Source organism: Hyperolius riggenbachi, chromosome 1 (genome assembly GCF_040937935.1).
Source record: "Hyperolius riggenbachi isolate aHypRig1 chromosome 1, aHypRig1.pri, whole genome shotgun sequence".
Taxonomy (NCBI): domain Eukaryota; kingdom Metazoa; phylum Chordata; class Amphibia; order Anura; family Hyperoliidae; genus Hyperolius; species Hyperolius riggenbachi.
Window position 1 is genome coordinate 660,016,204 of NC_090646.1, and position 12,855 is coordinate 660,029,058.

The following is a 12,855-nucleotide window of genomic DNA, read 5'->3' on the forward strand; positions in this document are numbered from 1 at the left end:
ATTATACTGATGTAATCACACACTGTAATACAAAATACAGAGAGAGAGAGAGACTGGGACTTACGTGTCTTCACTCGGCTCCCCCACAGTACCGCCACCCTCCGACTGTGCAGCAGCTAAACACAAAACAATCAGTGTGGGAAACACAGACCAAGAAATTCACAAGATATCAAAGACATTAGAAGGGAAGGGTCAGCTTTTGTCCAGTCCAGAAAAATCCTATTACCGTACTCAGGTTCCAACCCTTTTTCAGCCTCGTACATGCACTACCTACACTAGGGGGAATACTGGGGGCACATCTGGCTACGTATACTGGAGGGGAATACTGGAGGTGCGTCTGGCTACCTACACTAGGGGGAATACTGGGGGCACATCTGGCTACCTATACTAAAGGTGCGTCTGGCTACGTACACTAGGGGGAATACTGGGGGCATAGTGAATACTGGGGGCACATCTGGCTACCTATACTGGAGGGGAATACTGGAGGTGCGTCTAGCTACGTACACTAGGGGGAATACTCGGGGCATAGTGAATACTGGGGGCACATCTGGCTACTGGAGGGGAATACTGGGGGTGAGTCTGGCTACCTGTACTTTGGGGGGGGGGGGGGGGGGGACAGGCACATCACCGCCTAGGCTGGGGGTCTACCCAATATTGGGGGCACATTATACTGGAGGGGAGGCATACCTGCTACATATTCGGGAGTCCTCCCAGTCTGCACCACTGTGTCGATGTCGCCCCATTCACTGTCAGGGACTACTGTCAGTCAAGAAGTACTGGCCAGGAGTGTCCAGCACCTGCACAGGTGCAAGTTTTACGGGCTAACTGTGCAGGCACAGAGCGCTCCCAGACACAGGAGCACAACTGCGCAGGCACAGAGCACTCCCAGCCACAGGAGCACAACTGCGCAGGCACAGAGCACTCCCAGCCACAGGAGCACAACTGCGCAAGCACAGAGCGCTCCCAGACACAGGAGCACAACTGCGCAGGCACAGAGCACTCCCAGCCACAGGAGCAGAACTGCGCAGGCACAGAGCACTCCCAGACACAGGAGCACAACTGAGGAGGCACAGAGCACTCCCAGACACAGGAGCACAACTGAGGAGGCACAGAGCACTCCCAGACACAGGAGCACAACTGCGCAGGCACAGAGCACTCCCAGCCACAGGAGCACAACTGCGCAGGCACAGAGCACTCCCAGCCACAGGAGCACAACTGCGCAGGCACAGAGCGCTCCCAGCCACAGGAGCACAACTGCGCAAGCACAGAGCGCTCCCAGACACAGGAGCACAACTGCGCAGGCACAGAGCGCTCCCAGCCACAGGAGCAAAACTGCGCAGGCACAGAGCGCTCCCAGACACAGGAGCAGAACTGCGCAGGTGCAGAGCACTCCCAGCCACAGGAGCACAACTGCGCAGGCACAGAGCACTCCCAGCCACAGGAGCACAACTGCGCAGGCACAGAGCGCTCCCAGCCACAGGAGCACAACTGCACAGGCACAGAGCACTCCCAGACACAGGAGCAGAACTGCGCAGGCACAGAGCACTCCCAGCCACAGGAGCACAACTGCGCAGGCACAGAGCGCTCCCAGACACAGGAGCAGAACTGCGCAGGCACAGAGCGCTCCCAGACACAGGAGCAGAACTGCGCAGGTACAGAGCGCTCCCAGCCACAGGAGCACAACTGCACAGGCACAGAGCGCTCCCAGCCACAGGAGCACAACTGCACAGGCACAGAGCACTCCCAGCCACAGGAGCACAACTGCGCAGGCACAGAGCGCTCCCAGCCACAGGAGCAGAACTGCGCAGGCACAGAGCGCTCCCAGACACAGGAGCACAACTGCGCAGGCACAGAGCGCTCCCAGCCACAGGAGCACAACTGCACAGGCACAGAGCACTCCCAGCCACAGGAGCACAACTGCGCAGGCACAGAGCGCTCCCAGCCACAGGAGCACAACTGCACAGGCACAGAGCACTCCCAGCCACAGGAGCACAACTGCGCAGGCACAGAGCGCTCCCAGCCACAGGAGCAGAACTGCGCAGGCACAGAGCGCTCCCAGACACAGGAGCACAACTGCGCAGGCACAAAGCACTCCCAGCCACAGGAGCACAACTGAGGAGGCACAGTGCGCTCCCAGCCACAGGAGCACAACTGCACAGGCACAGAGCGCTCCCAGACACAGGAGCAGAACTGCGCAGGCACAGAGCACTCCCAGCCACAGGAGCACAACTGCGCAGGTACAGAGCGCTCCCAGCCACAGGAGCAGAACTGCGCAGGCACAGAGCGCTCCCAGACACAGGAGCACAACTGCGCAGGCACAGAGCGCTCCCAGACACAGGAGCACAACTGCGCAGGCACAGAGCGCTCCCAGACACAGGAGCACAACTGAGGAGGCACAGAGCACTCCCAGCCACAGGAGCACAACTGCGCAGGCACAGAGCGCTCCCAGACACAGGAGCAGAACTGCGCAGGCACAGAGCACTCCCAGCCACAGGAGCACAACTGCGCAGGTACAGAGCGCTCCCAGCCACAGGAGCAGAACTGCGCAGGCACAGAGCGCTCCCAGACACAGGAGCACAACTGCGCAGGCACAGAGCGCTCCCAGACACAGGAGCACAACTGCGCAGGCACAGAGCACTCCCAGCCACAGGAGTACAACTGCGCAGGCACAGAGCGCTCCCAGACACAGGAGCAGAACTGCGCAGGCACAGAGCGCTCCCAGCCACAGGAGCACAACTGCGCAGGCACAGAGCGCTCCCAGCCACAGGAGCAGAACTGCGCAGGCACAGAGCGCTCCCAGACACAGGAGCACAACTGCGCAGGCACAGAGCACTCCCAGCCACAGGAGCACAACTGCGCAGGCACAGAGCACTCCCAGCCACAGGAGCACAACTGCGCAGGCACAGAGCGCTCCCAGCCACAGGAGCACAACTGAGGAGGCACAGTGCGCTCCCAGCCACAGGAGCACAACTGCACAGGCACAGAGCGCTCCCAGACACAGGAGCAGAACTGCGCAGGCACAGAGCACTCCCAGCCACAGGAGCACAACTGCGCAGGTACAGAGCGCTCCCAGCCACAGGAGCAGAACTGCGCAGGCACAGAGCGCTCCCAGACACAGGAGCACAACTGCGCAGGCACAGAGCGCTCCCAGACACAGGAGCACAACTGCGCAGGCACAGAGCGCTCCCAGACACAGGAGCACAACTGAGGAGGCACAGAGCACTCCCAGCCACAGGAGCACAACTGCGCAGGCACAGAGCGCTCCCAGACACAGGAGCACAACTGCGCAGGCACAGAGCACTCCCAGCCACAGGAGCACAACTGCGCAGGCACAGAGCACTCCCAGTCACAGGAGCACAACTGCGCAGGCACAGAGCACTCCCAGCCACAGAAGCACAACTGCGCAGGCACAGAACGCATGCGGCCAAGGAAGCACAATCAGAAGGCTTGTGGCCAGGGTCGTGCATGCGCAGTAGTCCCTAACTGGCTTAGTGGGGTACTTTACCAGGGCTGACAGCAGCAGAACTCTGTGGATCGGGAAAGACCTGAACTCAGAACTTCCTTTCTGCTCTAAGAGATAAGCAACAGTATAATAACCTTTACAGGGAATCTTAAAGGACAACTGAAGTGAGAGGGATATGGAGGCTGCCATATTTATTTCCATCTAAGCAATGCCAGTTGCCTGGCAGCCCTGCTGATCCTCTGCCTCTAATACTATTAGCCATAGCCCCTGAACAAGCATGCAGCAGATAAGGTGTTTCTGACATTATTGTCAGATCTGACAAGATTAGCTTCATGCTTGTTTCTGGTGTTATTCAGATACTACTCCAGAGAAATGGACCAGCAGGGCTGCCACGCAACTGGTATTGATTAAAAGGAAATAAATATGATAGCCTCCGTATACCTCTTACTTCAGTTCCCCTTTAAGCAAAAATAAACTTATGATAGAATGAATTGTATGTGTAGTACAGCTAAGAAAGAGAAAAGTAGCAAAGAAATGAGTCTCATATGGTTTCCAGTACAGGAAGAAACTTTAGTTGTTTTCTATGCAAAAGAGCTTCTCTGAGCTCTCCGGCCCAACTTGGGTCAGAGACGGTCCTATTTTCTGAAGCATTTATACATGAAAGAAACAGTGAGTCAGCTTCAGATGAGGTTTTACTGCCGGGGAGTTCAATGGGTCATTAGCTCTGCTCTGTTTCATAGTTTACAATACAGAGTGAGGGTTGTAATTGCAAATATGAAAGAATAATGAAATGTTATAAAACAAAAAAATCTGTACTACACATACAATGTATTATCTCATAAGTTTTTATTTTTCTTCAGTGTCACTTTAAAGAAAAACATTAGTTACAGCGAATACAAATCCTGCAATAAATCTGCAATGTTTCTACTTCCTGCTTTCATGGAAGCAGACATAGGGTTGAAATCCTGTGTTTACAAATTAGCTGCTCTGCCAAGGCAGGCTGCTGCCACAGCTGAAAGATCAAATTACAGTTCTGCTTTGTCACAGATAAGGGGGAATTGGACAAGCTAAACCCTCTAAATACATACAGGGTGAATTTCTCTCTGTTGTCCTTCTGTTTTGTGCAAGAGTTCAGCTCCTGTTTAAAGTGAACCTAAACTGAGAAGGATATGGATTTTTCCTTTTAAAATAATACCAGTTGCCTGACTCTCCTGCTGATCCTGTGTCTCTAATACTTTCAGCCGCAGCCCCTGAACAAGCATGCAGATCAGGTGCTCTGACTGAAGTCAGACTGGAATAGCTGCACGCTCGTTTCAGGTGTGTGATTCAGCCACTACTGCAGCCAAAGAGATCAGCAGGACTGCCGGGCAACTGGTATTGTTTAAAAGGAAACATCCATATCCCTCTCAGTTAAGGTTCCCTTTAAGTCAAACATCTGATCTGCGTACTTTTTCAGGGTTTATGGATAAAAGTATAAACGGCAAAGGATCAGCAGGACAGCCGGGCAACTGGTATTGGAACTGTAGAGAAAATATTATAATGAATACATTTTCTCATGGTTTACAATATTCATTTATGTATTATTTGCCCATTGTAAAATATTTCCTCTCCCTGGTTCACATTCTGAAATATATCACTGGTGGTGACATCTTTAGTTCTGTACTCTGATCTGTACGGAATGTTCGTTACTGAGAGTTCAATGCTTACAGGGAGATATCACTTGCTTGGCAGTTGGAAAAAGTTATTTCCCACAATGCAATGAGGTTCACAGACAGGAAACAGTCAGGATCATGGTCATGACATCACACTGTGGGAGGGGTTTCACCACAATATCAGCCATTTGTACAGAAGAGAGTGCAGTGACTTATTTTCACGTCATTGGGCAGACAGTGGTTAAATATGTCAGCCTCCATATGCTTCTCAGTCCAGATTAGCTATATAACACACACACACACACACACACACACACACACACACACACACACACACACACACTGCAGCAATTTTGTGTTCCAATCCATCCGCCTACCTGTAGTGTTGAAGGTTCTACATCTAAGCTCATCGCTGGGGGTCTGCAGTGTTTCCACCCTGTGCTGTCCCAGTCCTGCTGGTATCTGTGATATCCTGGAGAAGATGACTTTACGGAAGGACCAAGTTCCCAAACCTCCGGTCCTGAGGCCTCTTCTCACCAGAGACAAGGCCATCAGAAGCCAGGACTTACCCTGAGCTGTGCTGCCCCTTCTGTGACCTTTTCCTAAATATGCAGCTCCTAAAAAACGATAACCTGTGGAAACAAACGCAAGTCTTCACATCCTAAAGTGACGCCTGTGGTTAGTGAACATGACATTACGCCACATAAAAGCATAAAAATATTGTTGCTCGCATACCGTATTTGTTGGCATATAAGATGCGCTTTTTCCTCCCAAAAATGGGAGAATAAGTCCCTGCATACTACATGCCAAATACAGGGAGTCCGATGCTACGTACACACATGCGACAACGATCGTTCGTTGAGAACGACGAACGAACTTTTAATTGATGAAAGAACGACCTAAGTAAAGATAGTTTTAAAATGTGTGTAACGATCTGATCGTTAGAACGAACGTTACATCACGTAAAGCAACTATTGCGCCTGCGCATAAAAATGAGAAGTTTCACAGAGAAATAGTGAAATGCGCATGTCAAGCCTAGTACGAACGACCGTTTCCAACGATGTTCTACTTTTGCAAACGATCGTCGTTGGTTAAAATCCGCGGAGACAGAACTTTCTTTTGTAGCGATTTGGCTCGTTCGTCGTTTGCCTTAATAGTCGGTGGTTCGTTTTTTGTAACGATCGTCGTTGGTAAAGATCGGGGAATGATCGTTACAAACGACTATAGTCGCATGTGTGTACGCACCTCTAGACTTACGATCGTGTCATCTGCAGAAACCGGCACTAGAGGCGCAGTGAAGGAGAGGTCTGTGATTGCCACTGGATGAGGTGAGCCATGCTGCTCGTTCTGCTAATTATATGCGGGAGGGAAACACAAGGGGGTGGAGCGGGCAGACTCCCTGGGGGGGGGGGGGGAGGGGAGACACACAGGGGACAGAAAGGGACACAATAATTGGGGGAGAACATCTACAAGATGCTCCTGGACCATGGGCGCACCAGGTTTAGTACACAGTGGCCTCAATTCACTAAGCTTATCTCCTGTCTTTAATAACTCTTCTAGAGTTATCACCATGGTGATAAGGCATGTCGTATTCAGGAAACATTTTACCTCAGGCAAACCTAAAGTTAACTCTTCTGTCTTTAAGTTAACTCTTCAATCCTTAAAATAACTCCAGAGTTAAAGACAGGCTGTTTATTAACTGCGTGTGAAAATAACTACAGAGGAGGTAAAATAACTACAGAGGAGGTAAATTAACTACAGAGGAGGTAAATTAACTACAGAGGAGGTAAATTAACTACAGAGGAGGTAAATTAACTACAGGAGAGGTAACTTAAGGAATGAAGAGATAAAATAACTCTCTCACTGTGTGGAGGTAAGTTATCTCTTGCCTTATCTCCAGCATGATCTTAGTGAATTGAGGCCAGTATGTTTTTTTCCCCTAGTTTTTGCCTTCTAAACCTGGGTGCATCTTATATTTCACAGCGTCTTATTCTTTGAAAAATACGGTAAATACAGTTTGTCCTGCAAAGGACCTAAAGAAGAGTAATGTGGACCCTCTAGCTAGATGCCTTGAAATCTAATCATTGTGGCCTAGAGCCCCTCCTAACCACACGGGCCATTTTAAAGTACCCCTGGCCAAGGGACAAAATAAAGTGAAATGCATGCTGGGCTAGATCACCTTTTCAGAAGAGTCCTGGCGCTGCTTGTTGTCTTTGGGGTCTCTCCCAATCCTATTCAATGGGATCCTCCAGTCAAATGCTAAAAGCAGGAAGTTTCCCCAAGCAGCACCATGCGATAGTGAACTGTGCAGGCGCAAGTTCCAAAGTGCGAGGGCACAGCAAAAGCCAGCACTTCTCTATGAGCAACATCTTTCACGGTGTAGGTGGAGCCTGATACCTCTTGCACACTACATGCAATTCCGATTTTTTTATACGATCCGATTTTTGATTCAGATGAAAAAAAAGCAGTGCATCCTGCTATGTTTTTTAATCGGAATTAAAGATCATATCGTATATAAAAAATATTAAAAAAAAAAAAAATAAAAAAATAAAAAAAATCGGAATTGCATGTAGTGTGCAAGAGACCTGAAACTCACGCCTGTGCAGTTCAGTATAGCTGTGCATCGCTCGGAGGACCTGTCGGAAGGTGTGGGAGTTACAAAGACCAGAAATGAAGAATGGGAGGGACTCTGAAGACAAAGGGCAGTGTCAGGACACTTCTAAACAGGTAATCTAGCCCACCATACGATTTGTGTAATAGGATTTCACAAGATTCAGGGTTACGTTAAACAACAATGATGTCAACCAAAGCTTTGTACAGGCTAGATGGGTCCCGGTCTGGACCATTCCTGACAATAATCTAGTTCGTGTACAGCGGCCCTGATGTGTTGCTATCAGATCTGGAGTGCCAGATCGTCTCAGCCCAGCACATTGTTGTCCTCTGTGCCCTTCCCATTTGAAGCTGCCCTGTTGTATGCCGGGCCATTTTCCCAACTTCCCCTTCCCCCCGTGTATGAGATGGTAAAATGCTGGTAAGTTACCAGGGTGTCCTAAGAGAGAGAGTATGCTTGCCTGAAGAGGTGAGTTTTTAGGTTGCACCTAAAAAAAAAAAAAAAATAAGTGTGGGTGAGTGACGGATGTGTTGAGGCAGGGAGTTCCAGAGAAGGGGAGAGGATGGAGAGAAGTCTTGTAAGCAGGAGTGAAAAGGCAACCAGAAAGGAAGACAGGAGAATATTGTTAGTAGCCTGTCCTTTTGCATTGCTTATTTTCTGCTTACATGACTCTATCCACGGAGGTCATTTAGTTCGCACAAACAGAAAAGATTTATCAGAACAAGTGCTGAGAAGTGCAGAACTGAGCAGTAGTATGGTTGAGGTGACATGGTAGAAAGCCGCATAGGGGAAATTCAGCTAATCTGATTGGTTGTTGTATAAACAGTTCTCCGATCACAGCACCCTCTACAGCAGGAATGTGTTGTAATTGGCTGAATACCGTGGGCGTAGTTTACTACAGCCAATCTGAAACCTAGCAGTTAAGGCTGGTGCACACCAGAGCGGTTCTGGAGCGTTTTTTTAAAACTCTTGCAGGGGGGAAACCGCTTGGCTAATGAAAGTGAATGGGATGGTGCACACCAGAGCGGCTCGTTTTTTCCACAAACGCAAACTCGGGGGCTGCAGCATTTTTGAGATTTCTGATGCGTTTCTGCCTCAATGTTAAAGTATAGGAAAGTGGAAAACAGCTCTGAAAAATGCTAGATCAGAGCGGTTTTCCAGGCGTTTTTGTTACAGAAGCTGTTCAGTAACAATATTTGAAATGTACTACACAAACGCTCCAAAAAACATGCCTAGAATCGCTCTGAAATCTGCTTCAAAAACCTCTAGCTTTTTGCAGATCTGCTAGAGGTTTCTGTAGTACACTGGGCCTTATGTTGGGAATACACAAGTCGATTTTGCCGCACTATTTCACGCCTGATCGTTTTCCGCGCTCGATTATGCGGGCGATTTTCTTATCTTCCATTTGTTTTTCTTATCTTTTCCCATTGTTCCCTATGCAAAACCGAGCACGGAATCAATCGTGCGGGAGATCGGACATGTCAGAAATGATCAATCGAGCCATCTAAATGGCTCAAAATCGAGCCGTGTATTCCCAGCATTAGAGAGGGTGCTATCCACCCAATCACGTTATCAGAATTTCCCTGTGAGTTTTCCTGTTGGGTCTCCAGAGCCAGTCATCTTGCTGCGAGCCTGGAAACCTTCAGTCTCTCAAAACACACCTGTTGAGCTAAACTTATGATTTGCCATAAGTAGCACTGGAGTTTTACTGCATTATCTGCTAACCTGTGTCTCCTTATCAACTATGCATGTAATTGTATTGCCTGATGTCGTAATTGTTTTTAACTTCTCATGTATCTACGCTCCCAGCTATTTTTTTTTTAAAGTGTACCTCCCACGCATGCGCAGAAGACCCAGACTGGTCGCGATTGTGCTGTTACCGGGGCAGATCACGGCTAAACGGCAGACTGTGGGAGGACTCAGACGAGCTTATGGGGCTGGAGGAATCCCCGGGTAACTATCAAATCTTTACTTATTTTCATCTCTATAAAACCAAAAGATGTGCTAGGGCTTTTCAGGGGGTGTCTTATATTTCTATGAACACACAAGTTCCTGTGCGGTGTCCTCCTGCCTTCTCCACTGTGCCGCCTCTTCCTCCTCCTGTGTGCTCTTGTACCTTTAGTGTCCTCCAGGTGTACCTCTCTGTACCTGTATCCCTTGTCCTGTGTCCTTTGCCGTGTCTCCCACTGTCCCTCATGTCTTTCTGGTATCTCATTGCAGCCTCTTCTTTCCCCCAGCTCCATGCCACTGTGTCCCCGAGCTTCAGCCTATGGGGAAGAATTATGGCAACTTGTGTTTCTACTGAAACTGATGGTCTCACAGGCCCGTTATTGGGCCAATCTTGCTGAGTAGCAGTGAGTGCAGTGATTGGCACAATGGAGCCATGGTACCACCTGCAAGACCATGGGCTCCAGTAACACAAGTTGCCATACTTTTTCCACTTACTGCCGCTAGGGCTTACTTTCGGAGTAGGGCTTATTTTCGAGCATGCCTGAAATTCATGCTAGGGCTTACTTTCTGGGGATGTCTTAATTTCAGGGAAAGAGAATACAAAATCATCTGACTCATCAGATTATGAAACCACCAACTCCAACTTCATGTACCCTATCAGGGTTATGGAATCTGTACAAAAATCATCCGACTCCGACTTCAGGCCCCCAAAATTGCTCCGACACAGACTCCTAGACTCCACAGCCCCGCAGAAGATGTTGGTATTTTATAAATAAGAAAATTATAATAATACACTATTTTTGACTATTGGGTTCTCCAATACAGTCCCATTTCTGATGGAAACCAGGGTTAGCATATTTGTACATAGTCTCTGTAGCTACTAGCATGGCACACATTACCATCCCCCAAGCTCCTGAGGCAACCAATCAGGATCCAGCATGGCAGAGGGAATGGAGCTGATGTGTTACAGCAGCACTCTATTCCCCTATCTGCCCCTGGCTGGGGCCTTGGGGAGGGCGCCTGACACCAGCTCTGCCACTGACACCCCTGTCCCCCTCGCTCACCTGGACTTCACTTCCGGCTAGTGTTGTCCGGATCATGAACGATTCGGATCTTTGATCCGAATCTATTTTATGAGTCGATCATCCGAATCATCAAAATGAACGATTCGGATCGCAAAAGGGGCGGGGCCAGGAGCGACACGCCCCCTCTCAGCGGGCAGCGGGGTCCTGGAAGCAGAGCAGAGATGGATCGCTCTGTTAGAAGGGAGGCAGCCTTGCAGGGAGACAGGTAGATGAGAGAGAGAGGGGACATGGGTGCCACTGCCAGATATGTGTAGAGCACACATACTGGCTGCAATGTGCTGCCCATTATAGGCTGGCTGTTCTGTAGTGCTGCACAGTGATCACATTGGAAGCTTTTGGCTCAGCACAGCTCAGTAACTTTGCAGACAGTGTGATTGAAAGGCAATATAATCCTCCTGCACTCAGCACTAAACAGCTGCACTTATCTTCTGGGAATGCTTTCTTTCACTGTGCGACATTTTCTTTCAAAGTGTACAGATGAACATATAGGTGAAATATATGTAAAGCATATGACTGCAGCATGTGGGTATTACGTGCAAACATTTCTGCTCGTCCCTCCTCCCTTCTCTGTCCACTCCCTGCCCTCTGTCCATCTTCTCCCCTTCTCTGTGTGTCCACTCCCTCCCCTTCTCCTGCCCACAGACCTGTCCTGCTGTTCATTTCACCCCCGAATGCTTCCTGTAGTAAAATGATCCGAGATTCGGATCAAAGATCCGGATCTCTTCAATGATCCGATTCGAATCATCCGGATCATTGAAAAGATCCGAACTTCCCATCTCTACTTCCGGCTGCTCTTGCCACCTCCAACATGGCAGCTCCCTCCCTCACCACCCCTATGGTCTATCACCCCTCCTGCCATCCTCCCTGGTCATCACTCACATCCGGCCTCCCTGCCTACAGCCACCCTCTCTGCCCTCCGCTGCCCGCTATTCACACACGTCCCCCTTCCTCACACTCACCGGGGGCGCCCCACTTCCGGTCACCCTGCCACCTCCAGCATGGCGGCGCCCATTTTTTTCCCAGGCGTCACCGTGAGGCTTCCCTCCACAACCTGCACCATAGAGACGCGGAACTCCGCCCACTCCCCTTTTTCCACGCCCTCTCTCTATGCTGCTCGCTCCTCCGCCACGCCCAACCTCTCAGTCACGCCCCCTTCCTGTACTGTTTGCTGCTCCGCCACGCCTCTCTAAACGATACTAGCTCTTCTGTCACGCCCGCACCCCTCTCCGCCACGCCCCCTCTCTATGCTGCTCGCTTCATCGCCACGCCTCTCCTCATACTGCTTGCTCCTCCGCCACGCCCAATGCCTGCCTTCCCATTGGCCGCGACGCGCGCTGTCTCCGCCCGTTTCCCTCTGCGGCGGAAGTGACGCGCGGAGCGGCAGTGCGGTGATGACATCTCGGTGGAGCTGGGCGACGTGAGAGGCCGCCGGGGGGACGGAGGGGCCCGGGAGCAGCGCGACTCCCTCCTGAGGCGGTGAGTAAAGTGCGGCGGGCCCGGCAGCCAATCACAGCTCTCCCCGCAGCGCGGAATCTGACATGAGGGCAGCGTCTCCCCAGCCAATCAGCTGCCGCCTCTGCTGTTGCTATGACAGATTGCAGGGACGTAGGAAGGAGCTGATTGGCTGCTCCTGAGGTGTGCCTTATGCTGTATACAACGTATGGATTTGTATCTTCTCTGAAGCATGGCCAGTTACTTGCCTTTACTTTGCATCTGTGATGTCCCAGTCCTCACATATCCCCACTTCCTGCCTATGAGCAGCCAGTGACTGGAACTGGTTTCCAGAGCCAATCTTAAAGAAAACCTGTAACATCAAAAAGTTCCCCTGGGGGTACTCACCTTGGGAGGGAGATGCCTCAGGGTCCCAATGAGGCTTCCCACGCCGTCCTCTGTCCCAAGGGGGTCTCGCTGCAGCCCTCCGAACAGCGGCCCGACAGATCCGACAGCTTGTTCAATATTTACCTTTCCAGGCTCCAGCGGGGGCGCTTTTCGGGCTTTCGGCTCCGAAGTAGACGTAAATACCCGATCTCAGTCGGTTCCGCTCTACTGCGCAGGCGACTTGTGCCTGTGCAGTAGCGCAGACTCGACGGTGAT

At 50.7% G+C, this 12,855-nt stretch overlaps 2 protein-coding genes across 8 annotated transcripts in view; one reads left to right on the top strand and one right to left on the bottom strand.

Annotated features, from left to right (window-relative positions):
- Positions 1–11,867, bottom strand: part of FDX2 (ferredoxin 2) — a 29,626-nt gene extending 17,759 nt beyond the window's left edge. The window contains exons 1-3 of one of the 5 annotated variants that reach the window (XM_068252219.1): positions 11,721–11,867; positions 5,493–5,747; positions 65–116 (exon numbers count right to left, since the gene is read on the bottom strand). In XM_068252219.1, coding sequence (XP_068108320.1) covers positions 65–116; positions 5,493–5,667 — 227 coding nt within the window. In that variant the 5' untranslated portion in view covers positions 5,668–5,747; positions 11,721–11,867. The other 4 variants (XM_068252210.1, XM_068252227.1, XM_068252232.1 and 1 more) reach the window with 4 other exon arrangements.
- Positions 11,868–12,118: 251 nt separating this feature from the next.
- Positions 12,119–12,855, top strand: part of ARK2N (arkadia (RNF111) N-terminal like PKA signaling regulator 2N) — a 144,493-nt gene continuing 143,756 nt past the window's right edge. For all 3 annotated transcript variants that reach the window (XM_068252248.1, XM_068252258.1, XM_068252240.1), the window contains exon 1: positions 12,119–12,237. The gene's annotated coding sequence lies outside the window, so the exon portion shown is untranslated. The remainder of the gene's footprint in view (positions 12,238–12,855) is intronic.